Here is a 25,249-nt window from a genome sequence, read left to right as displayed (position 1 = left end):
TATGGTTTTATGAGATCATCTAGATGGCCTTTGGGGGCCCCTTTCCTTACCTATGGTCTTATGAAACCATCTAGATGGTCTTTGAGGGTCCCTTTCCTTATCTATGGTCTTCTGATGGCCTGATGAGATCATCTAGATGGCCTTTGATGGTCCCTTTCATTACCTATGGTCTTATGAGACCATCTAGATGGTCTTATGAGATCGTCTAGATCAGGGGTCCCCAAACTAAGGTCCATGGGCCGGATGTGGCCCTCCAAGGTCATCTACCCTGGCCCCTGTCCTAAACTTTAGACTTAGGGTTGACCCAAGTCTGAAATGATTTGAAGGCACACAACAACAACAATCCTAATTTTGGACTATTTCATCATAGTCCGGCCCCCCAACAGTCTGAGGGACTGTGAATTGGCCCTCCACTTTAAAAGTTTGAGGACCCCTGTCTTAGGCCTTAACCTCAAGATATCTCTCTTGGCAGAGAGACTGTGCTTTACAAAGTGATGGAAATCTTTTCATCAGCTAATGTTAGCCTCTGTTTCTGAGAAATTAAACAAGATTCCTGACAGTATCTACCAGAATGGAAGTTGTAACCATGGCTATCACTTGTGAAAATACAAAATAAATTAGGATCATTGAGCAACTCTTGCACCCAACAGAGCAAGAGGTGATTGAGTTAACTTTGAATCCTAAAATGTCAGGAGAACATAGAAATTATGAAAAATGGGGAAGGGAGTATCATTAGTAACCTTTGGAAAGCAAGTCATATCCTAATTTTGTTTACGTGGGTATTTAAGTTCAACATAATTTCTGGCAGCAAACAGCAAAGTGTGCACCATATATTTCCATGCCCAGTTATGTGTAAGATGTATCTTGATTTGCTTATTTATCTCTATTAACAAACCCACGGAGTGATATTTTGTGTGTCTAATACAGTGTGATGGCCACTTTTCCCAGTTTAGTTACCAGTTAGCTTTCATGCTTTTTAACTATTAAAGGTCCGTAAAGGTTGTACTTTCATAAATGTGCAACACTGTAGATAACAAGCACCAGTAAATATAGATGTGTGGGACAATGGGAAACAGCAAATTGGACACTGTAGCGTTTAATTAAATTACTGCTATTATCTTCCTGCTGCTGAATTTTGAAGAGACGTGTTATCACTAAATGATAGGCACATGGACTCTCAAAACAGATGGAGACAAAAATAAATTAATATTCATTCTTCTCTATAGGGATTTACCAGTGTGGCCCTACGCCAATAAGTGCAATAAAAAAGGGAGAAGTCTATCTTCCCTATGACTCTAAGTTTGTGTTTGCTGAAGTGAATGCAGACAAGGTCTACTGGGTTGTAAAGAATGAGGGGGGCGAAGAAAAATACATCAAGCTGCGCGAAGAAACCAAGGTGATAGGGAAGAGCATCAGCACCAAAGCCGTTGGGAAGAACGTCCGGGAAGACATCACGGATCAGTACAAATATCCAGAAGGTGACTGTGACATTGACTTCATAGTGTCAGAGGAGTTAGAATTATTTCCCATATGCACTCATAACTTAGAGATTTAATGCAGAATATTTATGGATTGCTTTTACTGCCTGATCTAGGTTTTTTATGGACCCTTAAATGTTTTCAAGTGGGATGGCCAGAATTACAATAATAACGAAAAATGTATTAGGTCTAAATATGATGTGTGAAGTCAACATGGCGGACACCTCATATGCTTAGACATTTAACATATATAGTCAGTAGGGCTGTGCAAAAAATCGTAAGAGGGTTGAAAGTCATAAGAGATGCATGAAATCCGTACTCACGACCTGTGTTACAAAAACTGCACAGTGCCCCCTCCCCCGTACAAACATTTTTTTAAAAAAATGTTGTTCGTAAAAACTTCAAAAATATCCTAAAAATTAGTGGATGAGCTAAATGTTCTGAAACTTGGAGGGTTTAGAGTGGTAAATGTGTGCTACAATTGTAGTAGCACACATTGTAGTAATTGTAGTAAGTTTCATCCTGATAGCCCCAAAACTGAGGGAGGGAGGAGCCCCATTAGTGCCCCATTGACACAAATGGGCAAATAATATAACAAAAAACTTCGTAAATTTTCAGAACTCTGTAATATATCTGACTTGGACTTCTTACGATTTTTTCAAAACACTTTAGAATCAAAACGGCAGTCACACAAATGTCATTAAGACAAACAAAGCAGGGGTTTTTTGAGTCATGCACATCCATGATAGTCAGTTCTCAGCCTTTGCAGGTTTCACTATTGCAGATTTGAATATTTATGAATTAATACGTTCTGTTTAGGCATATGTACATTGTTTAGCATGAGTATATGGCCATCTTCTGCCATAGAGCTGAACTGGAAGACCTAGAGATTCCTAGATACAACTCTTCTCTACGTATCTGTGGATCTTCCAGCATGATTCTGTGAAGAACGTGTAGCAGAAGTTGACCACAAAGTTATGCTAGATGACCTAGAGATTCCTGGAGAGATGTCCTCTTAAGCCAGTGGTTCTCAACCTGTGGGTCACCAGGTATTTTGGCCAACAACTCCTAGAAATCCCAGCCAATTTACCAGCTGTTAGGATTTCTCAGAGCTGAAGGTCAAAACATCTAGGAACCCACAGGCTGAGAACCACTGTCTTAAGTTTAAAAAAAACCATATTTTTATCTTGCAGTTTTTCCACTTGTGTGCACCCCTAATCCCATCAAATGGGGGTGGTATCCAAAAGCCAGACTTGAAATCAGACTTGTAATATGGCAACTTGAATCAAATAGAGTAAGGATCAAGATAAATCTTGACTAACAGTTTAGGAATATATTCAATGAGGCTATTCTATCTGTGACTTGCAATTAGGTCATATTGTAATCCTTAGAGATAAGATTGACATACATATGAAATCTTTTACCTAGAGTTGTGGATAATGGCGTATTTTTAGTTTTTGAGGGATGGGTAGGTTGCTAATCCTAGTAAAATGAACAGACAAGTAGCAAATGAAGTTGTAGCTAATGATTTCATGTTTGGTTGCTTTCCCATTTCCTATTTTTTCAGAGTCTCCTGAGGAAAGGAAAGCTGTGGAAACTGCTTGCTGCTATCTTCAGTCTTGCAATCTGGGCACCTTGGAAGACCCATCTGCCCAGGATTCTGTCAAATCTGACTTAAAACTTGGGACGGAAGGGGACCAAGCACTATGGCCTGGGCAACCCATTGAGCTGAATATTGTTGTAAGGAACGATTCTCTGGGTACATGGACCATCAACTTTGCTGCCTCTTGCCAGCTGGAATCATACACTGGGAATGTAGAGGCCAGCCTTGCGACCGTGAAGCAGACAATCAAAACAGAAGGCAAGCCAGGTGTGTATACAATCCTACCACAAGGAAAGGTATTGCCTTTTTTATATTGAAAGTTGCCTACTCTTAGATAAGGCAACCCCATGTATAATTTAAGAGCAGCTTTTGAGGCCAAAATTATGGCTTTTGCTTTGATCCATGGATATGTTGAGGATGAATAGGTCACCACATATAACCAAATTTTTCCTTTCTTTTACAAAATGCATAGAGGGAACATAGAGGGTATGTACTCGAGTATAAGCCGACCCGAATATAAGCCGAGGCACCTAATTTTACCACAAAAACTGGGAAAACTTATTGACTCGAGTATAAGCCGACGGTGGGAAATGCAGCAGCTACTAGTAAATTTCAAAAATAAAATTACATTAATTGAGGCATCAGTGGGTTAAATGTTTTGAATATTTACTGTATTTCAAAGAAAAACAGTAAACTAACTCTATAAGTGGAAAAGCAACAATAACTTTACAATAATAATAATAATCATCATCAACAGCTTCATTTGTACCCTGCCCTATCTATCTCCCCCTGGGGACTCAGGCCAGCTTCCAACATAGTAACAGGCAAACATATAATGCCTACATAAACAATGCAGAGCTAGATATAGATCTATCATTATATATACTAATTTCACATGTGTATTTCCCCCTGAAACCTTTGCAAATCCTCTCTTTATGTGCATTTTCCTCCTGCAATATTTGCAAGCCCGATTTATCAATGTTTATATCTATCTAGACATCTGTGTGTGCGTGTGTGCATGCGCGCATACACACATTTTCCCTCTGCACTTGCAAACATGTGAGGGTAAAATTCATATAAAGTTCATATATAAAATTAATGTATACATATAGGAACAGATATACAGGTACATGGAAATCTCTAGTTATCTATATTTACATAGGATTTGCAAAGACCTGTAAACATATAATGAGAAAATTCATATATTAATGTATTTGTAGGGGGAACATCTATATAAATATTTAGAAGCTTTGGGGCATGCATTTACCCAAGGAAGAAATGCAAGCAAAGCCCCCCTAAAAACAACTTTGTCCTCTTTTCTCCTGCCTTTTCCCACCTCTTTTCTTTCTCCCTTTTTCAAACTCTAAAAGTAGTCAGAAAAGGCTTTTTAAAACTTCTCTCAAATGTTCTTGCAATAATAATAGTAGTAGTAATAGTAGTAATGAATCGTGCATATTTGCAAGAATATCTTTTTTTTCCTTCCCCTTCTACCCATGTAATCTGGCTTGCAAGGGTTTCTCTCACACTCTCCTTTTGCTTTTGACAACATTCACTTCTTCTCTGTCTCTCTCTCAAAAAATATGATAACCAGCCTGGGAGGAGAAGCAGAGGAGGGAGGTTTTGGAAAAGAAAACATACTGTGGCCTCCAGGCTCCGTTGCTGGCTTGACCTTGACCCGAATATAAGCCGGGGGAGGCTTTTTCAGCTCATAAATAAGGGCTGAAAAACTCGGCTTATCTTCAAGTATATACGCTACTTAGAGCTAAATAGAAGAGGGTCTGCTTGCTTGAGGAGTTACGATTTATGGGTGAATCGATTGTATTTCTGGTCTTTAAAATGTCTGCAGCTACACAAATACAGGTAGGGAAAGGAAAATAAATGAGGAAAAAGAACAGAATACAGCCTGGAGAAAAAGCAAGGAAAGCAAACTGCCTCTATTAGGGATCCAGTGTATATATACCCTGTTTGCCCTAAAATAAGACATCCCCAGAAAATAAGACCTAGTAGAGGTTTTGCTGAATTGCTAAATATAAGGCCTCCCCCAAAAGTAAGACCTAGCAAAGTTTTTGTTTGAAAGCATGCCTGCCAAAGAGAACACCAGAGCATGCAGGATCGGTAAATGTACGTACTATAGAGTGTTGTATATAGAAATAATAGTAACAAGAAATTCTTGATAGAATTCACAGTTTGTCTGGTTATGCTGGTTTGTAATGACAACTACTGTACAGTATATAATAAATGTTCATTTTTTTGTTCAACAATAAATGTGAATTCTTCTTCATGGAAAAATAAGACATCCCCTGAAAATAAGACCTAGTGCATCTTTGGGAGCAAAAATTAATATAAGACACTGTCTTATTTTCGAGGAAACACGGTAGTGACAAGCAGCAGAGGCAAAACACACTTCCCTTCCATTATTCCTCGTTTACCAAAACTGGAACTTATTTTTCAACCTGAGCTGAATGTAGCAGCACGCAGGGCTATTTGGGCACTTGGGATGGAGCAGAATGATGATAAGTTTTTTAAAAAAACGGCCACCAACTTATACGCAAGTATGCATAGTATTTCACTAGATCTGTGGATTTCATAGTCATATCAAGTGAGTCTCTCCCTCATAGCTGCACAACCCTGCCGGGTCCTCTATTTGCAATATCCTCTTCATTCTTCTCATACTTTATTTGTATTTCTTTCCATTTGGGATTGGCGAAACATCATTATAATGAATGGAGCTTCGCTTTCTTTTTTAATCTTTTCCCACTTCCCTGATATCTCTGCTTCACAAACAAAAGGAGTCATGCTATAGTAAGAGGCATCTGTAAGCAGACACTTACTTGTGTTACAGAACATTTTTCTCTCTAGCTGTCTCTTCTTTGTTTTGGTACAGTTATTGAGATCCCTCTGAAAATAGCAGCTGATGCTTACATGAAGACATTGATGGTCGTAGAGGATGAACTTCTGGTCAAGATCAATATTATTGCGGATGTTCAAGAAACAAATGAGAAGTTCATGGAGGAACTGTATTTCAACTTTGAGTATCCCCCACTCAAAGTGGAGGTAAGGCATTAAGGAAAATCAGTGCAATACTTAATATGTATAAAGCATAATTGTTAAACTCTTGTGCCAGCTGAACTGCTGACCTTAAGGTTGGGCTACTGACCTGAAGGTTGGCAGTTGGAATCCGCGAGATGGGGTGAGCTCCTGTCTGTCAGCTCTAGCTTGCGGGAACATGAGAGAAGCCCCCCAGGCGTCCCTTGGGCAACGTCTCTGTAGATAGTAAATTCTCCCACACCAGAAGCGGTTGCTTCTGCCATGATAAAAAAATGTTGATGAACTGCAAATGGAATAAACAAACCAATGGAGAAGTTTTCTAGAAACGATTAGAGAATCTCAGCTTAATTGAGTCTGAATTGATGTTTTATATGTTGCATGTGTTTTATTTTATTGTATTTTACATTGTATTTACTTTTATGTTGTTTTTAGGCTCCTTGTGCTATTTGTATGCTGCCCTGAGTCCCTTTGGGGAGGTGGTGGTGGGATATAATAATAAAGTTATTAATTTATTATGACACAGCAAACAAGATAGATATGCTGGATTTCGTATCAAAATATCACAAGTCGAACACTTCCCAAGTGTCTAGGACTGTGTGATGTATTTTCGGATGATGCGTGCAGATCCCAGTAGGGTGGCCTTTTGCAGTTAATAATTATTAATAAGTTATTAATTATTATTAAAATTATTATTAGAGACAAAGTAGATGGTTGTCTGATTTTTAAAAAAATAATTATCTCATTCAACCTGCTAGAAGAGAGGGAATAGATGAGCTCAGTGAGAATATGAAATATACAGGCGACTTTGGAAAACAGCTTTGGGTCTCAGATTGTCCATTAAAGGAGTGGCATTGATTCAGACTATCTAGACCTCTAAACTGACCACTAGACTGTTGGTGACTCCCAAATCAGTTTGGCGCAGGAGCTGTTCCAGATTTTACTAATGTACAATGTACAATGACAATAAAGTTATTCTATTCTATTCTATTCTATTCTATTCTATTCTATTCTATTCTATTCTAAATGGGTCTATATTGGTATTGATCCCAAGAGAAAATCATTACCCAAGGATCTTAAAATTTGGCTAGGCTCATACTGGGAGATACAATTTTGTGTGTATGTTATTGTGCTGCTTATTAGCTAACACATTTGATGCACTTTATTTCATTTAATGTGTTCTTCTGTGACCCATCTTTGTTTTACAGATGGCAGAAAGTGCAAAGGTTAACGAAGATTTTACCTGTGCATTCATTTTCAAGAACACATTGTCCATTTCCCTGGAAAATTGCAAACTGCATGTTGAAGGCCTGGGTCTCTTTACGATGGAAACATTTGATCAAGGGTAAGGAGGATGTGGGTCAGAGTTGATGTCAGTTAGAGTCTCCAGTGTCATTTTGGCTAAGCATACTCTTGCGCCTTGAGAGCTTAACTGAAAGATTGAATCTAGAGCAGTGGTTCTCAACCTTCCTAATGCCGTGACTCCTTAATACACTCCTTCATGTTGTGGTGACCCCCAACCAGAAAATTATTTTCATTGCTACTTCATAACTGTAATTCTGCTACTATTATGAATCATAATGTAAATATCTGATATGCATGTGGTATTTTCATTTACTGGACCAAATTTGGCACAAATACCCGATACGCCCAAATTTGAATGCTGGGATTTATAATTCACCTACAATCAAAGAGCATTCTGAACTTCACCAATGATGGAATTGAACTAATCTTAACACACTGAACTCTCATGACCTACAGAAAATACTGGAAGGCTTTAGTGGGACTTGGGGTGGCTTACATATGGCAGAAAGTGCCTAAAACAGAGCATAAGTAAAACATAAAGTATATAAAAGAACAATTTAAAACTCAGAACAATGCCCAAAACCTATGGTGATAACTATCATAGGACATGGCCAGACTGTAGACAAGGCCAGGGAATGGGATACAGTTGACCTTCCACATTTGCAGGTTTTGTGGATTCGATAACTCATAGATTTAACAACTATGGTCACTAGCAACCTTTAGGTCCTCCAGTGTTGACTTTATAATCAACTTCTGCCAGAAGCTGGCCATGATGTCTTGCTGAAGGATCTAGACATCCCTAAACAGAACACCCTTCTAGAATCATTAGATCCCTCAGCACAATTCTATGGTCAATTTCTGATGGAAGCTGACCATAGGGCTGCACTGGAATACTTTGGGATTCCTAGATAAGTATTCTTTCAGGCAAAAAATAACTCACTTTTATAGGGGTACTGCATCCTTAACTCCAGAGAATGTGATGGGGTGATTGTATGATGAAGCTTAAGTTATGGTATTTATTTGTTCCATTCTTATTATCCACTTTTCACCCCGAAGTGCGACTCATTTGTGTCAGATCTTCAGAGGTCATTCATCTATATGTGTCCACTACTGTTTAATACAGATGTCAATTGGAAATCTACACATAATCTAGCCCATTAAGAGATACTTTAATAATGTTCTCTCCTACATTTTTGTCCTTCTTAGGGACTTAGCACCTGGACGAATATTTAAATGCAAAATAGTGTGTGCACCAAGGAAGACTGGGCTGAAGAAGATTGTGGCCAAACTGACATCCAACCAGATTAGAGGGATAACAACAGAAAAGATGATCTGCATTACCAAGTAGAGCATTCCCAAGTGCCGTTATTGAGTGTCAGTAGAGCTGTATGGATGCATTTCTTTGACACTGCTTATAGTACTGCTAGCACAGACAAAATGTTCGAACTGTGATAACTGAAGTGATTTAAGCATATAGCTGTTTTGATTCCAACTATTAAGAAAATAATAGAGATAATTTAAATGTTTCTTGCATATTTAGAGACCTGAGAGCTCATGGTTGAAGAAAATGTGATTTGTAAAAACTGGAGTGATAGAATGTCAAAAGTGAGTTTTTTATAATGGACATCTAAAAACTGTGTATTCCTCCAAATATCGTCAGACTGTAGCTCTCAGCAATCATTGTTAGGATGACCAAGTAACATGGGGAATTGTAGTCCAGCAAACATCTAAAAGGCCACCAAAATCCTAACTCTGATATAAAGCAAATAATACGTTTACTCCTTTTGCTCCTCTAAGTAGATCTGCCAGTTGCTAATTCTGACATTTTCTAATTGCATATCATTTAGAGATCTATTCAGTGTATTACAAAACTATATACAGCCTTCTATTCTCTCTCCGTAACTTTGTAAGATATGCTATATTTTATATATCACACTAAAATTGTTCAGTTTTAACAGGCCAGAAATTCTTCAGTGTGCAATGTGTAAACTTGCTTTAGTATTATACTAGAATATTAACCTCAAAAAGGACAACTGACGTCCTGCTAGTGAGGTTGTGTATTTAACTTTCCTTGTTACACATTTCCCGAAAATAAAGATTATCACTAGCATTTGTCTTCTTGCCTATCTATCCAACTATTGCCTATATATTCCATCAGCAAATTTAAAGAAGAATATGGGGACGGAAACAAAAGTTCTCAATCTTCATAATCCTGTGGATGAACAAATTGGACTTTTTTTATTTACAAATGTTATATGAGATAATAGGGAAATTGTATCAGAAATAGTGCAAAAACATATGCCTAGTGTTCAATGCAAGTTCTCTTTGTGTGGGGATCTGCCCAATTATTAAAAAATACATGTATGTACAGTAGAGTCTCACTTATCCAACATTCGCTTATCCAACATTCTGGATTATCCAACGCATTTTTGTAGTCAATGTTTTCAATACATCGTGATATTTTGGTGCTAAATTCGTAAAAACAGTAATTACTATGTAGCATTACTGCGTATTGGACTACTTTTTCTGTCAAATTTGTTGTATAACATGTTTTGGTGCTTAATTTGTAAAATTATAACCTAATTTGGTGTTTAATAGGCTTCTCCTTAATCTCTCATTATCCAACATATTCACTTATCCAATGTTCTGCCAGCCCGTTTATGTTGGATAAGTGAGACTACTGAATGTGATTTTGTATATATGAGTAAGTGAGTGAGCCTGTGTCTGGGTGAAAACCTGTGTGGGGCACTAGTGACTCCTCTCATTTTCTGTTACAGCTATACTAGTTCATATAAAGCAGTGGTTCCCAACCTGTGGTCCAGTGGTCCACGAAAACTAAAATATGGTTCGCAGCCTCACAGTTACTACACCATTATAAAGAGCGGCTTGTCTTGTGAAACCCTCTTATAGTGCTATGGCAATGGGGATGTCAAGAGCAGAGAAGTTGACTACCCACAAAATGCGTGACAAGCCTCCTGACTGCTGCTTCTCCTCCTCCTCCTCCTCCCTGAGTGGAACCATTCCATGTGGTGCCTGGAAGCAGGGGTGCCTTGGTGTCTTCATTTTTAGGCCTGTTCCTGGGGTTATTTGGGGTGCTGATTCAGAACATTGCATTGGATAGACCACATCAGCTCTAGATTATTTTCTGAGGGCAAGCAATTTAGAAATGCAGCATTTGCATTTGTTTTTTAAAAAAATTATTTTGGGGGTTTCTTTATTTTGTCCTGGTTAAAGAAACATTCCTATTTTAATTAGATAATAAGGGGAAAGCTCAGTCACTCTCTCAGGCCATCAATAAGCATGACTACAGAAAGAACATTTCAGTGGGCAGCACATTTGCAGGACTAGAGTCATGTTGTGAATTGATATGTCATAGAAATACACAGTGAACTTATTGTTCGTACAGAACATCCCCACTCTCAGACACATCTATATAAATTGCACTCATGCCTATTCTGGTTGGTAGAGTTGTTCTGCAAGGGTAAGTACAATATAGGTAGCCTTCACAGAAGCAAGAATTTAAACCTGATGAATTGTGACTTTTTTTGAATCCTATGGATTTGTGTAGTGAGAGAATTGGTGTAGATAAAAAGTGACCTTCACAAAAAGTCACCTCAATGGCACTACAAACGATTAAAAGACAGGACAACCGGTGTGAGATCAAAATAGTGTACTTTTTAATAAGTACCATTATTCAATGGAAGTCAAAAATGAGATACAAAGAGCAAAAATAATACATAAGGTTTGTAAATGCATACACTTTAATTGCATAGAACAGACCAAACAGCCCAATACTGGACATGAAAACACAACATTTCCCCCACAGGATGGGTTCCAGTTCATTATTTATTGGAGTTTTTGAACTAAGGCACCTTTCTGCCTACATAATGGCTGTGTTTTTAAAGACATAACACTTGTCTAAAACAGTAAGCATGGGGTGATTAGTCGCACATGATTAATTTAATAGCACACATATATTTTCTTTCTCCCAAACAACTTCTGAGGTCCTGCCAGTGCAAACAGTTAACATACTAAACATAGAGTTGTCCAAGGCAGAAGGCTTCCATGGAGCTACTCCCATAGGCAGCAAGAGATGTAATAATATAAATGCTGGATTCTGGATAAATAAGCTATTTAATCTAAAGGATCTTTTGAGGCTCTACTCCTAAAACGCTCTTCGGTAGATGCACAACCATGTCAAAACATGTTTGGGGAAGAGTTCAGATGCTTTGGTTCATAGCTCATGAACTAAAAAATGATTTAATCTCAGTCTGCTGCATAAAGCTTTACGAAATGTTTTGAGAATGAATAAGGCACTTTTATTTAACACAGGCAAGAATGTTCCTTTTAAAAGCAGTCCACAAGAATTTAACATTCATATTTATTCCTAGGCCTTTTCCTGCTGGGTATCAAAGGTAAATGTAAAGGAAAAGGTTTTCCCCTGACATTAAGTCTAGTCGTGTCCAACTCTGGGGAGTTGGTGCTCATCTCCATTTCTAAGCCAAAGAGCTGGCATTGTCCATAGACACCTTTAAGGTCATGTAGTCGACATGACTGCACAGAGCACCGTTACATTCCCACTGAAGAGGTACCTATTGATCTACTCACATTTTCATGTTTTCAAACTGCTAGGTTGGCAGAAGCTGGGGCTAACAGTGGGAGTTCACTCTGCTCCCCAGATTCAAACCACTGACCCTTTGCTCAGCAAATGCAGCAGCTCAGCAGTTAAATCCGCTGCACCACCGGGGCTTGCTGGGCATCAAAATAAGATGGTAAAGGGCAATATGGTTGAAATCCACAGGGAAATTGTCCACAGTGGATTTGGTGCTAATTCCCATTATGAAAACTGAGCTAAGTTCCTTTCACAGAACAACCTTCTCCAGTATCTACCTTTCAGTCCCTTCTCTAACTGTGAGGACTGAAGCAAGGAGAAACTTCCCCAAATTGGATGCTCCTCCTTTCATATTGGAAGTGGAAGTAACTTCTCCTTTCTTCTATTGACAATGCCATACCCAAAGTCTACTCAATTGTTAGTCCATTTCCGTTCCATTTCAAGGTTAATTTACTCTTTGCCAATGGATCAAAACGTTGTAATAGACAACTTCTGCAATACAGTAAGATCCCCATTACTGCAGAAGCCATATCTGCAGTCTCTTTAGGACATTGGTTCCCAACCTTTGAGTCTCCAGGTGTTTCAGACTTCATCTCCCAGAAACCCAAGCCACCTTATCAGCTGTTAGGAACTGTGGGAGCTGAAATCCAAAACACCTGGAGGCCCAAAGGTTGGGAACCACTGCTTTAGGAAATCTTGGTTCTCCAGGTGACTTTAAGCTATACTTCCCCCAAAGGACCTAGCAAATTCCAAGAGACTCTGTTGGTATAGGGGTCTTACCATACCTTTGAATGTACAAAGAATGTTCTGACTTAACCAAAAGAAAGAAAAATCACAACCATGTGTATTCCCAAGCAAGCACACAATACAAATGAAGATCAATTTAAAAAAGCAATGCTTGAAATTTTAAAAAGGAACATTTTCCCTCATGTCTGAAGAAGTAAACAATACAAGAGCAATTTACTCTTGTGTAGCATTTTTGAAGCTTTATGAGCAGTTCTTCCAGTATTCCCTCTCTCAAGGCTATTATGCCAATGAAATTAATGTCCTGATAGACAACAGTATCAATATGTGCTCCACTGAAGTCAATAGGGAACCTCAAAGTTGAAATTAATTATTGAGCTGAGAGTAAATTTTTCCCTTTAGGCAATCAGCATATACAAGCCAAAAATCACCATTAGTTGCAGGTTGTACTGTATGCCCCCCTCCCCAACCCATTTAACTCTCTAGCTCTCAAACAGGCACAGGAATGAATCTATCTCTTGTGACACATTTTTCAATAGTGGTTTAAATACAAATAGCAGAGCCTTGCTTTATTAAAAAGGCAGCATCTCTACTTAAAGCCAGAAGTAGGGTCGGATGTTTTGCTATGTGTACAGAGACAATTCAAGACATAGTTACAACGAATCTGTCACATCTATTCAACTGGCATTTTTCACATTAAAATCCTCTTTGAACACAATTTCAAACAGACCCAGACCCAGGATGTTTACTGTCTGTAGCTCTCCCTACTGCCTCCCACTCTGAATAAGGTACAATGTTTTTTGTGCAAACCCAAGTGCTTGGATGATTTAAATTACTAATTTCCATTGACTGAATTACCTTTTCTCCCTTACCCTAGTTTTTTTCAGTATTCTTTCTAAAAGTAAAAGTATATTCCGATTTAGGCCCAAGCAAGTGTTTAAACTTAAGCTTAGCAGGTAACACACTGGAGAACCTACATCTACCTTTCTGCTATCTGATACAAGCAAAAAGTTGTTTTTTTCTTGCTCATTGGTCCCTTCTACAGTTGGGAGAAATGCTCCATCTCAAGTAAACTAGCACACACTTTGCATGTTAAGGAGAACCAGATCTAATGCCTAATAGCTCTAGTACTTCTTAAAAGATCAGGCAACAGGTGATGAGAAAAACGCTGAATTTTCAGGAAGTTGCTACTAGTCAATAGACCATTCTGAGCTAAACAAGCCAATGGTCACACTCAGAAGAAAACTGTTTATGAGAAATATGAATTATGATCATTACTAATCAAAAACAAACAAACAAAAAGCAGAGATAAATGGGCACAAGCATTCACCTGGCCTCTTCTTTAAACAGGGAGCTTAGGAGAAAACATATGAATTTCCATAAGACTATGAGACACCCCTAATTTCCCTTCAAACCAGCAACATTCACCCAATCACCATAAAAGTGAAAATGCTCCTAGCTCTTCAAAGCAAAAGATATTTGGAAGATTTTCAGCTCCCATTCTGCAACACAGAAACTAGCATCCAGGTTTTTATGTAAATATATTACAATTTCGTAAGTAAAGCTTTAAGTGACAACAATAGCTTAAGATACAGAGAATTACTTTGGATGGATTTTAAAAATCAATCAATCTTCTCAATAACAAATATCAAGAAAATGCCTCCCATTTCAGAAGTGCTTTGACATACAACATAGGAAGCGAGACTTGAAATTTAAGCAACACCGACCCAAAATCTCCTGATAATCCTAGCCATACAAGGCTCGTCATAGAGACTCCTCCACCCCTATATTTTCTGTATTTTCACAAGAAATGGCAGTTGAGGTGCTCAAGGCGCTTGCTGATGCTATCTCTACCGATGAGCACCAGAAGGTAAGAAGGTGTCCCCTCAATAAAATATAAAAAGCACCCAGAATTAAAGAGGAAGAATCAGAGAACCCATTCAGCTACTCTTCATTTTATATATTTTCCTTATTGTATATATATAATTCATGCAGACTCTTGCTTTTATATAAGGTTCCCGGTGGTCTCCCTTCCACACTGTGGACTGGATGGCCCTTGTGGTCTCTCCCAACTCAATGATTCTATGAATCAATCTTTGGTTACTAACCAAATAATACTACACTATCACTCACTGACCACTCACAGGAACCTGAAAAAGTCAGTTTTCCCCCCATTTGTGACAGTTTTATTAAAGATACACAGCAACTGAATTATACTAGTCTTACCTAATAGCCATGCATGCACATTAGGGGTGTCTAAAACAGCAGAAATCCATTCTGTTTTCCGATTCCAGGAGATTTGGGTGGGTGGGGGGGATTCAGATTCGTAATTTGGGATCTGGAGTTCCATTTCCGTTTTGGGAAGAATCTTGCCAAAAACAGAACAGGGAGATGAGGATGGGAAACTCGAAATTCAAAACAAAAACAGAACTGATTTCTGCCGTTTCGCACACCCCTAATGCACATGCACATTCCAGGTATTGGCCACTAATCACAATCTCACTGTTCTGTAGCCAGGCCATTACAGATTATTCCACAATCTTTACTTATTTGTAAAATTAACAGATTAATCGGACACTCTTAGGCAAAAGGTATACTGACCGATTCCAAGGAATTCCTAGATAAACAGCCAAAACATAGCTTTTATTTCCCAATGTCTGAACTATATATTTCAACTACCCTTTATTTACAAATATATTTTAATAAGTGCTGGTTTTGCTAGGAAGTGACGACAGCATTTAATCTTTGTAAGTCTTTTGGTTGTAAAACAACCATTGTCTGGGACAAAAACAATTAGTTATAGAACATTAATATCCCCTGAGTAGCCACCGGAAGGAAAAGAAAAAAGCCATTTTTCAATGCACTCAGTAGAAATAAGCACAAGGCGTCGTTGGTTTCCAAGAGTCACTTAGCTGGACTTGTAAGATTTGTTGGTTCTTTGTTTGAATTTCTTAACCTATTATATAACATTTCAATTATTATTTTGTCATTGCCTTCATGGTAATCCCATTGTTGACTGCTTGTGAGGTTACTATTCACTGTATTCTATGGTTTTACTGTTTGGTAAAAACACATAAACATTCATAATGACATGATGTGTATAATTCCTCTTTTCTTTGAAAAAGCAATCCAAGAGTCTCTACTTGACCACTCTTTGTACTGCTTGAGAACATAATACACAGTCAAATGGACTATGAAAAGTTAAGCTAAGCTTTGTAGTTTGCTTCTGAAAGAGTATTTTGTATTGCATTTTTTAAAGGAATGATCAACTTTGTCATTGTTTCTATATAAACTTCATGGAACTTTGCTTAAATGATGATCAGCAGTAAAACATTTGGAATGTACTTGCTTTGCATTGATTTAGTGAGTCCCTCAGCTAGAGAAATGGTAAAACCTCAATGCTTTCATGCAACATGATCCTTTAAAGCTAAGCCTCAAGTGTACACAATTCAACAGGATACTACAGGCACTTTATGTTATTCACTGCACACTTCTATAACCACATCTTGATCAGAAAGCTGCTCAAAAGCTTCCTGGACCATCATCTCAGACGGAGCAACGGTTGCTGTCCCAGCTGGCGGAGACTTCTTGCAACTCAGGTCTGAAAGAGGATTGAGCCACTGCAGTGACAACTGACCCCCGAAAGCCAGCTTGATCCCTTCCCAGCCGCTGACTTTTTCCCAAGTTGGCTCCTGTTTTTTTAGCCGTTCTATGCCCTGCAGGAGACAAAACAGTTTGCATTTATTTATTGAAAGCAAGCACTGCCGCACTTGGGATTCTGTTGTTAGAACAGCACAAACATGTAAAAAATATGGGGTTTTTTTTCTTTTAAAATCAGGGATATGAAGTCTCTTCCAAGAAATAAAAACCAAATGTCTAGAATATAGAATTCAGAGCCTCTTTACATACCCTGTTTCCCCAAAAATAAGACAGTGTCTTATATTAATTTTTGCTCCCAAAGTTGCGCTAGGTCTTATTTTCAGGGGATGTCTTATTTTTCGATAAAGACAAATTTACATTTATTGTTGAACAAAAAATGAACATTTATTATATACTGTACAGTAGTTGTCATCACAAACCAGCATAACCAGAATCCTATCAAGAATTTCTTGTTACTACCATTATTTCCATGTACAACAATCTACGATATGTACCTTTACCGATCCTGCATGCTCTGCTGTTTTGTTTGGTGGGCATGCTTCCAAACAATAACTTTGCTAGGTCTTACTTTTGGGGGAGGCCTTATATTTAGCAATCCAGCAAAACCTCTACTAGGTCTTATTTTATAGGGATGTCTTATTTTCAGGGAAACAGGGTATAATATGCTCACTATTATTCCTATGCAGCACCCTACATTTTTTCAGTTCTTTCACGGAATTTGTATTAGGGCAGGCACTTGATAAAAGAAACACTTGCCAAAAAGTTGTAGCAGGTGACAGCATCTACAGATAGCTCTAAAACAAACACTCGTTTGTTTTTAGACTTCTTCACAATGTCACAGCAGGCACCATGTTCAAATTCCTATTCAATCCTAAGGTAAAGGTAAAGGTTTCCTCTGACGTTAAGTCCAGTCGTGTCCGAATCTGGGGGTTGGTGCTCATCTCCATTTCTAAGCTGAAGAGCTGGCGTTGTCCGTAGACACCTCCAAGGTCATGCGGCCGGCATGACTGCATGGAACGCCGTTACCTTCCCGCCGGAGCAGTACCTATTGATCTACTCACATTTGCATGTTTTCGAACTGCTAGGTTGGCAGAAGCTGGAGCTAACAGCGGGCACTCATTCCGCTCCCCGGGTTTGAACCTGGGACCTTTCGGTCTGCAAGTTCAGCAGCTCAGTGCTTTAACACACTGAGCCACCGGAGGCTCCTATTCAATCCTATGTGAGAGGAAATGAGGAATGCCTCTTCTGATTCTGGCTAAAACCCATGGTTGCTATTTGTATTAGTATTATAAAAACACTAATACTACATTAACTTTTTTTCATGTCAAGAGTGCCTTGATAAACTTCTGGTGTGAGAGAATTGGCCTTCTGTAATGATGTTGCCCAGGGGATGCCCGGATTTTTTGATGTTTTACCACCCTTGTGGGAGGCTTCTCTCATGTCCCTGCATGGAGAGCTGGAGCTGACAGCAGGAACTCATCTGCACTCTCCCCCGATTCAAACCGGCAACCTTCAGGTCAGTAACCCAACCTTCAGGTCAGCAGTCCTGCTGGCACAAGGGTTTAACATACTGCACCACCAGGGGCTCCGTGCTACATTACCTGGGGACCTTTAAATGGGTCGAAATGTTTTAAATAGCTTAACAGTTAAATATTGAAAGTCCTAGCACACACCTTACAACAAATTAAACTTTACCATTTTTAAAAACATTTTAACAATGGATTTTCTAAGTTTTGCATTTACCTTATGGGAAGGCTTATTCTCTGGCCATTCAAAACGTTAGAAGAGGCAGAGCCTACTCACATATACACAGAGAAGTCAATATAATGCATCTTTTCAAACACTATCATTAATCTATTTATTTTACGGGGCGAATATGATGCTGTGATGTCACTACAACTTGCTCTACATTCATCAGAAGAATCTGAAAAGGACTAGTGTCTTATATAACTATGCACCCCTTGACTAGTTAAATATGAGGTTTTGCTGGGGTTATACAGACTACCAACTATTTGTGTGTAACACTGTGGTTATTTCAGATTTTATGCCTGGTTCTCACTCAACATAGCTGGCAACCCCAGAATTAGAAAATATGACAAAGGCGGGAAGCTGTGCACAAGCACAAACATTATTTTACACCTTAGTTTATACAAGGGAAGCCTCTGTTAATAAGGAAAAGACTTAGTTAAACTCTGTGTCAGTGAGTCATATGTTCCACTTCCTTCTTTCTATGACATTGCTGCAAGATAGTTCAACCTTTTCCCTTAGGTATCCAAGGCCAGAAAAATAGAACAAGTCAGACTGCTGAATTGTTTCTCTTTGTGTTATTTCTGATTTACGGCAACTCTATCATAGGATGTCACTGGCAAAATTTGTTCAGAAGGGATTTGCTATTGCTCTAAGATTGAAAGAGTGTAACTCCATGCCACAAGAAGGGATTATCCCAAAATACTAGTCCAACATATGAACTACACTACACTGATTCTCTAGAATCATGCCAACCCCTAAATGTTGCTGAGCTACAAAATCCCAAATAGCCTTAGCTAAAACTCTCAAAAGTAATAAACAATGGAAATTGCAGTTCAACAATATCTGGAGGCCCCCAAGATTCCCATCCAGGTAATGGTATCATGGTTCAGAAGGATCTGGGAAACAAGATGAACTATGAGTTATCTGGCTATTATGTTTGTGAAAAGCAACAGTGTGAAGAAACCATTGACTATTTGTAGTGAAATTCCAACAAAATAAGTTCAAGACAAGGCATTATACATTATTTTCATTTAATTCACAATACAGCTCATTTTAGACACTTAATGGACACAAATGTTTTGGCAAAAGTTTTAAACATATTTTTAAAATACTTCAAACAAATATAATTGATGCATTCTGAGCATACTCCATGACTGATATAGACCCTTAACATGTTTAATAAATATAGTGTGCTTACTATATCCACAAGTTCTGCATTCAAAGGTTCAACCCATTGCAGGTAAGAAAAAAATAATTTTAAAATACAACAAAATCTTTATATCTGTATGAAGTCTTGGAACCAAATCCCTGAAGATTAAAGTGGTCCCACTGTATGTGTAGTTGTTGGGGGGAAGCTCTGACTAGAGAAGCGAGTTACAATGCAAATTCTACATGAAACTCGATAGCAATGACCAGTTTAAGACTGTTAAAGCAATCAAAATGTTTCGGAAGTCCACATGTAAATTTAAGTCACAAAACAAGATTAGGAACTTTTCTCAACTTTTCTCTGTTAGTCCTAGTCTTAACAGGATTCAATGAATAATAAGTGTAGAAGAAAAGTATCATTTACACAATATCATTTTACACAGAACTCTTTCTATTGCTCACATCTCAACTATCAGTTGAGGCACTTTGAAATCCGAGAAATTGTGTTTTTGTTCATATAAGACACTAGACCTTTTCAGACCAGAATTTGAGAACCCTTAATGTAGAAGATGGGGTGGGCATGTTTTTACTATTATATGTAGATGGAGAAGAGATTCCACCTAATTAGGAAGAACTTCCTCAAAGTAGGAACAGATTTATAGTGCAACAGACTGCCATAAAGTCTTCTTTCTTTGCAGGACTTTAAAGAGTTTTGATGCTCACATCTAGGGATGCTTTAGCAGTGGACTCCTGCATGGTATGGGGTTGGATTACATGGCTCTTGTGGTCCCTTTCAATCTTATGATTCCATGATTGCTCCAACACTGTGAAATCACTACTCACTAAATCCAGGGTTCTATTTCCAGTTTTAGGTTTTTCAAAAAACATATCTCTAGTGTAGAAAAGGCGTATACTGTATTTACTTTAATACACCAACAAATCTAATGCCACCTCAGTTTTTAAAACCCTGAAGGCCAAAAAATTATTTGCTGTCCAATGTGATGCACAGCAGCCAAAAGGGCACTCTTTTTTAATTTGGCCACTGTATTTGCTGCATTCTTAGACTGTCTTCCTTAAAAACAAAAGTGTTCGAGCACCAAAGCTTCCACTCATGGAAAATAAAACCTTGGGATGCATCAATGATGTAGAATGAATCCACTTTAACTGCCTTAGTTCCATGCTATGGAGTCATGGGGGCTATAGTTTGACAAGGTCTTGAACCTTCTCAGCCAAAGAATGCTGATGCCTTGCCAAACTACAAATTGAAGGATTCCACAGCATTAAACCATGGTCATTAAATTAGAGATTATGTCCCTCAAATAGGAGCTCCTGAAACAGCTTCCCCTTTTGTTTTGGCTCAGCACTATGATTACAGAATGACGAGTATCTAATGGGCACCCTAATTTTGGCAAAGTTATCTAGTCAAAAAAGGTGAACATTAGATTTAAATAGGGTGTTTTGTGATCAAAGAAGTTATATTTGAAGATGTGCAAACCTCAAGATTTGTCCTTCCTTCAGGAAAGGCCAAGGCCCATTGTGCAGCTATGATCTAGACCAGGCCTCTTCAACCTGCAGTCCTCCAGGCGTTTGGGTCTCCAGCTCTTAGAAGCCCTAGTCAGCTTGTTCAATGGTCAAGACTTCTGGAAATGAAGTCCAAAACTAGAGAGCCTCAGATTGAAAAGGCCTGATCTAGACTGTATAAACCAGTGACTATAGCTAGTTCTGCAAAATACTTGTATGAGAACAATGCAGGACTGTTCCCAATTTCTCTCTTATGTTTAGTGATGAACAGTTCAAATCTCAACATTACATTTAAAAAAACTGTCTCACCATACTTGCAGGCCATAATTGTAAGCAGCGGAGCAACTACATACATTTACTATATGTAGTATAAACACAACAGAAGTGGTTAATAAAAGCTGTACTTCTGGATCCTCTATCTTTGGGTTGGGAATCTCCCATGTACCATTCATAATATACCTGTCTTTACTTTACTTGTTCAGAGAAAATGACCAAGAATGGGATAGAAAACATTTGCAGATACATATTAATGCAACTTGGACAGAAAATGATGGGCTCGGTTTAATACAGAAGGATTTCTTTAACATAAATATAATAACTCCTTTTCATGAACACCATTAACTACAATTCAGTATAGATATATTTGCAGTGATTTATAAAAACAATCAACCAAAAAACATCCTCCGTCCCCCAAAAATAGCACAGCTAAAAACAACAAACGGATAATAGCAGCACAATAAACAAAGTATGTGCATTAAACAATCTCAATGAATGTTTAAAAGTCTGGAAGAATAAAAAGGTCTCCACCAAGTTCCAAAAATAGATCACTTGGGCAGCAGGCAAGGCTCCCTAGGGAATGAATTTCACAGCTACGAGCTTATAAATATTTGAACATTGTTCACGACCTCTCAGTCAATCTAGGACTGCCTCACAGAATGAATGCATCAGAAAGGCACTTGGATCAATGACTTAACACAGGGGACTATATGAACTCATTTTCAAGTTCTCACCACAATGTAGTTTTATATCACTAAAACTTGTTTTTAATTATTCTCTTGTTTCACTATTTTGCATCTCTTGTAAGTATAATATTTGGAAACCTTAATGTGGGTACTTAATTGGAAATAATGGAATATGGGCAATGTTTTGATAAAGAAAACAATGCTGTCATGTTACAGATCAGTCCTTGAAGTGTCTTATTCAGGGCAGAATTTTGGTAGCTATTCCATGGATCAAATGAAGTTAAAGGGAGATATCCTACCTAATGACAAGAAAATTAGCAAATAAGCAGATTTCGGCAGAAATGTTTTGGGCTCAGTGAGCTCAGTGCATCTTAATTCTAACCATACAATCAGACTGAATATTCATTTCCCCACAATTTTTTTTACGAAAGAAATACGTGATTGCTAAGCACACCTTACTTTCAGGGAATGACTCCTACTAAAGTAAACAATTTGCTTGACACAACCAGTTCCCATTTACAGTGATTAAATAGTAATTTTGGTACATAATTTGTTTATTATGTCCTACAATAGGGACAGCTATCTTTCTCTTCCAACACACCAAAGGAAAAATCCAGGGTTTGTTCTTGGTTTGTTACTCAAGCGAATCAAGACAGAAACAAACCAGAAAAGAGTAGCTAGCTGCCCGTATCTGCAGGTAACAAATAAATCATGGAGGACAATATCATGGTTCTTTAGATACAATATAATGAACAAGCACCATAGTGTTGTATATATGCAAAAAACAACAACAAAAAACCAGGGTTTCACACATCCTGTTTGTCTTGTACAAATTAATTCAGTACAATGGCTGTAATAAAGACATAATAATACAAAATTGTGATAACAGAATTTATATTAGAAATGTTCCCGTATAGAACATAAGCCATTATATCAAATTTAAAGATGTTGATTTTTGGGATGGTTTTTCAACATTTGAAACCCAAGTTCTAGTTCATCAGTCTTCTTTCCTCTATTATTTTGGCTATGTGTTTAATTCCCCTTCCAAAAAAATGCAAAGAAACAGTGGTCAGAAAAAGTTTATTGCATTTGTTTCCCAAATGGAAGCATTAACAGAATTGAAAAGATGCATCATTCACATTATTTTCCAAACAAAACAGACCCATCAGCCTCTTCCATTAACATCCTCCCCACTTCATGGCTTTCAGTCTAAAGAATAAATTCAGGACTATAGTTCACTTCGCAGTTCTACTATTTTGGATTTTTTATAATCATTTTTGCAATTGATCCAACAGCACCCTCAGTAGTTTTAAGACCCGAAATATATAATAAATCCCTGCTCTGACAGACACAAACGTGTTACAAATCCAGTCAGTTTAGTGTAATCTGTTCTACCTGTTTGTCTTTTTCAACAGAATGTCCTCCACACCTCTCTCCAGTGCTGACTACATACATACACAACTTGCCATCCACATAATCATGACAGAAGGCATGCACTATTCTGGAACACATATTTCTCCAATGTAAAATATATATGTATCAATATAAAAAGGAGAATAAACTATTAGAGATATAAAAAGGTGGTAATGTTTTTTTTAAAAAAGAGGACAATGCTGACATATCTACACAAACCACTCTGTGCTTAGGTTTCGTCTGGACCTGCCTGTTCTGTACATGAACACTGTTCAAGAAGCATCCAATATTTCAATATTGTTTTAAGCTGATATCTTGCTAATCTACACATTTAAATCCACATTTCTTCTTTTCCTCCAATTATAAGGCATAACAATCCACACATACTCACAAAACCATCCATCGCTTAACCTAGGAAGACAGCTTTAGAAGGGAGCAGGGCAAGGGGGGCAAACGTGCAAGAAAACTTTTTCTGTAGTTGTTTGAAGTATAATAATGTAATGCTGTCAATACATTTTAAATGTTAAATGCAAAGCGATTTTATTAACTGGTCTTCTTGCAGGGCCATACTTTTGTCTTGTATTCTTCAGTTCTCAGTAAGTGAAACTTGACTTCAACAGGTGGGGGGCAGGAAGTTAGATACAAACGGCACAGCGAGAGACCTACTGTGAACTCAAAGCATCATCTGTCATTTAGGAGTCCACAAGTTTTCATTTTAGAAGACGGCACTGTTGGCACAGACTGTCATTCAGATGTCAATCATGATGAGAAAGTACACGGTCAATAAAGATGGGAGGGCACAGAGGAACAAGACTCCCTCTTCACATTAGTTATGTCAGAGAAAGCAGACAGACAACCCAAAGAGACCAAGTAAAGTTACCCAGTTTTTTTAAAAAGGAAAGAAAAAGCTTCAGCCACCAGAAACAGAGGGTTACCAAATTTTCAGAATACAGGGCTGCTTTTTTTGTCTTTTCTCTGCAAGATTCAGTCATCTGATAGGCATTTAAAATGGCCTTTTCACTCTGAACATTCATGTATAATAACCATAGTGCTGTAAATGTGGTTTTGTTTCAGTGGAAATGCTGTTCATGGGTTCTCAGACCACATACTGATATGGGTCTGCTTTTCCTTGGTCTGGAGTAGCAAATGGGCTAAGCCAAACTATAGAGAACGGATGGCCAAATACTGCTTTCATGTTCATCCATTTTGTTTTTTTAGCCCATCTTCTCTCTTCTTTTTTCAACTGTTCTATTCCCTGAAAACAGAAACATGACATTTTCAGTCAGGAACCTATTTTTGTAGTTCTGATTTTGGGGGAAAGGTTCCCTCAACTACTCTTTTAAGGCAAGATACATTCCCTAAACATTTATCTTCCACTTTTTAATTAATAATAGTTAACAAATCTGAGACAAATTATGAAGAAATAATCAGCTGCTGTTCAGGAAATTCCATAATCCTCTCAATCCTATATGTGTGTTTGTGTATATAAGTACACACACATACGCACGCACATAAAGAGATGCTCAATGTGGCAGTTATTCTAATGAAACTGGCTAACATGAAATCCCTCAATATTATCTCATGCTCCAACAATTTTCAGTGTCTTCACAAACAAGTTCAAGACATGCCCTAGTATTAATCAGCCCTACTTTTGAAGTTCCACTAACAAAAGCCAAGGCTGTCAATGGAGGAAAGGATTTAAGGATTAAGCAGAAGCATGTTGATATGTCAGAAAGGAATAATATTAGTAAAGGAGAGAAGGAGAATACATATAGCCCCCTCAGATACTAGGTTTCTAGTTTGTGGGTTACTTCAATATTTGCATTATTAACTGCATTCAAGGAGTGGGTTGTTCTTTACAAAATAGCTAGCAAATATTTTGTTTTAACAATAGACATTTTTTCAAAATGGATCCATTCTCCAGTTCTTCTTACAATCAACTTTCCATATCAACTTTTTCAAAATCAGATCGCACTAGCTATGAAGTGAGAAACTAAATGCCATACAAAGC

General features: G+C 37.9%; 2 protein-coding genes across 8 annotated transcripts in view; one reads left to right on the top strand and one right to left on the bottom strand.

Annotated features, from left to right (window-relative positions):
• LOC100568257 (protein-glutamine gamma-glutamyltransferase 4) overlaps window positions 1-9,541 on the top strand; it is a 69,157-nt gene extending 59,616 nt beyond the window's left edge. For all 3 annotated transcript variants that reach the window (XM_062957998.1, XM_062957999.1, XM_062958000.1), the window contains 5 exons: window positions 1,227-1,478; window positions 3,046-3,348; window positions 5,966-6,135; window positions 7,335-7,471; window positions 8,638-9,541. In XM_062957998.1, the coding sequence (XP_062814068.1) occupies window positions 1,227-1,478; window positions 3,046-3,348; window positions 5,966-6,135; window positions 7,335-7,471; window positions 8,638-8,779 (1,004 nt within the window). In that variant the 3' untranslated portion in view covers window positions 8,780-9,541. The remainder of the gene's footprint in view (window positions 1-1,226; window positions 1,479-3,045; window positions 3,349-5,965; window positions 6,136-7,334; window positions 7,472-8,637) is intronic.
• A 1,545-nt stretch (window positions 9,542-11,086) lies between these two features.
• zdhhc3 (zinc finger DHHC-type palmitoyltransferase 3) overlaps window positions 11,087-25,249 on the bottom strand; it is a 52,554-nt gene continuing 38,391 nt past the window's right edge. For 4 of the 5 annotated variants that reach the window (XM_062958004.1, XM_062958003.1, XM_062958001.1 and 1 more), the window contains one exon: window positions 11,087-16,503. In XM_062958004.1, coding sequence (XP_062814074.1) covers window positions 16,264-16,503 — 240 coding nt within the window. In that variant the 3' untranslated portion in view covers window positions 11,087-16,263. Of the gene's footprint in view, window positions 16,504-22,888; window positions 24,494-25,249 lie in introns of those variants that run through there. The other variant, XM_062958005.1, reaches the window with a different exon arrangement.

The sequence above is a fragment of the Anolis carolinensis genome, chromosome 6 (genome assembly GCF_035594765.1).
Source record: "Anolis carolinensis isolate JA03-04 chromosome 6, rAnoCar3.1.pri, whole genome shotgun sequence".
Taxonomy (NCBI): Eukaryota; Metazoa; Chordata; class Lepidosauria; order Squamata; family Dactyloidae; genus Anolis; species Anolis carolinensis.
This window is presented reverse-complemented; position numbering and strand designations above follow the sequence as displayed.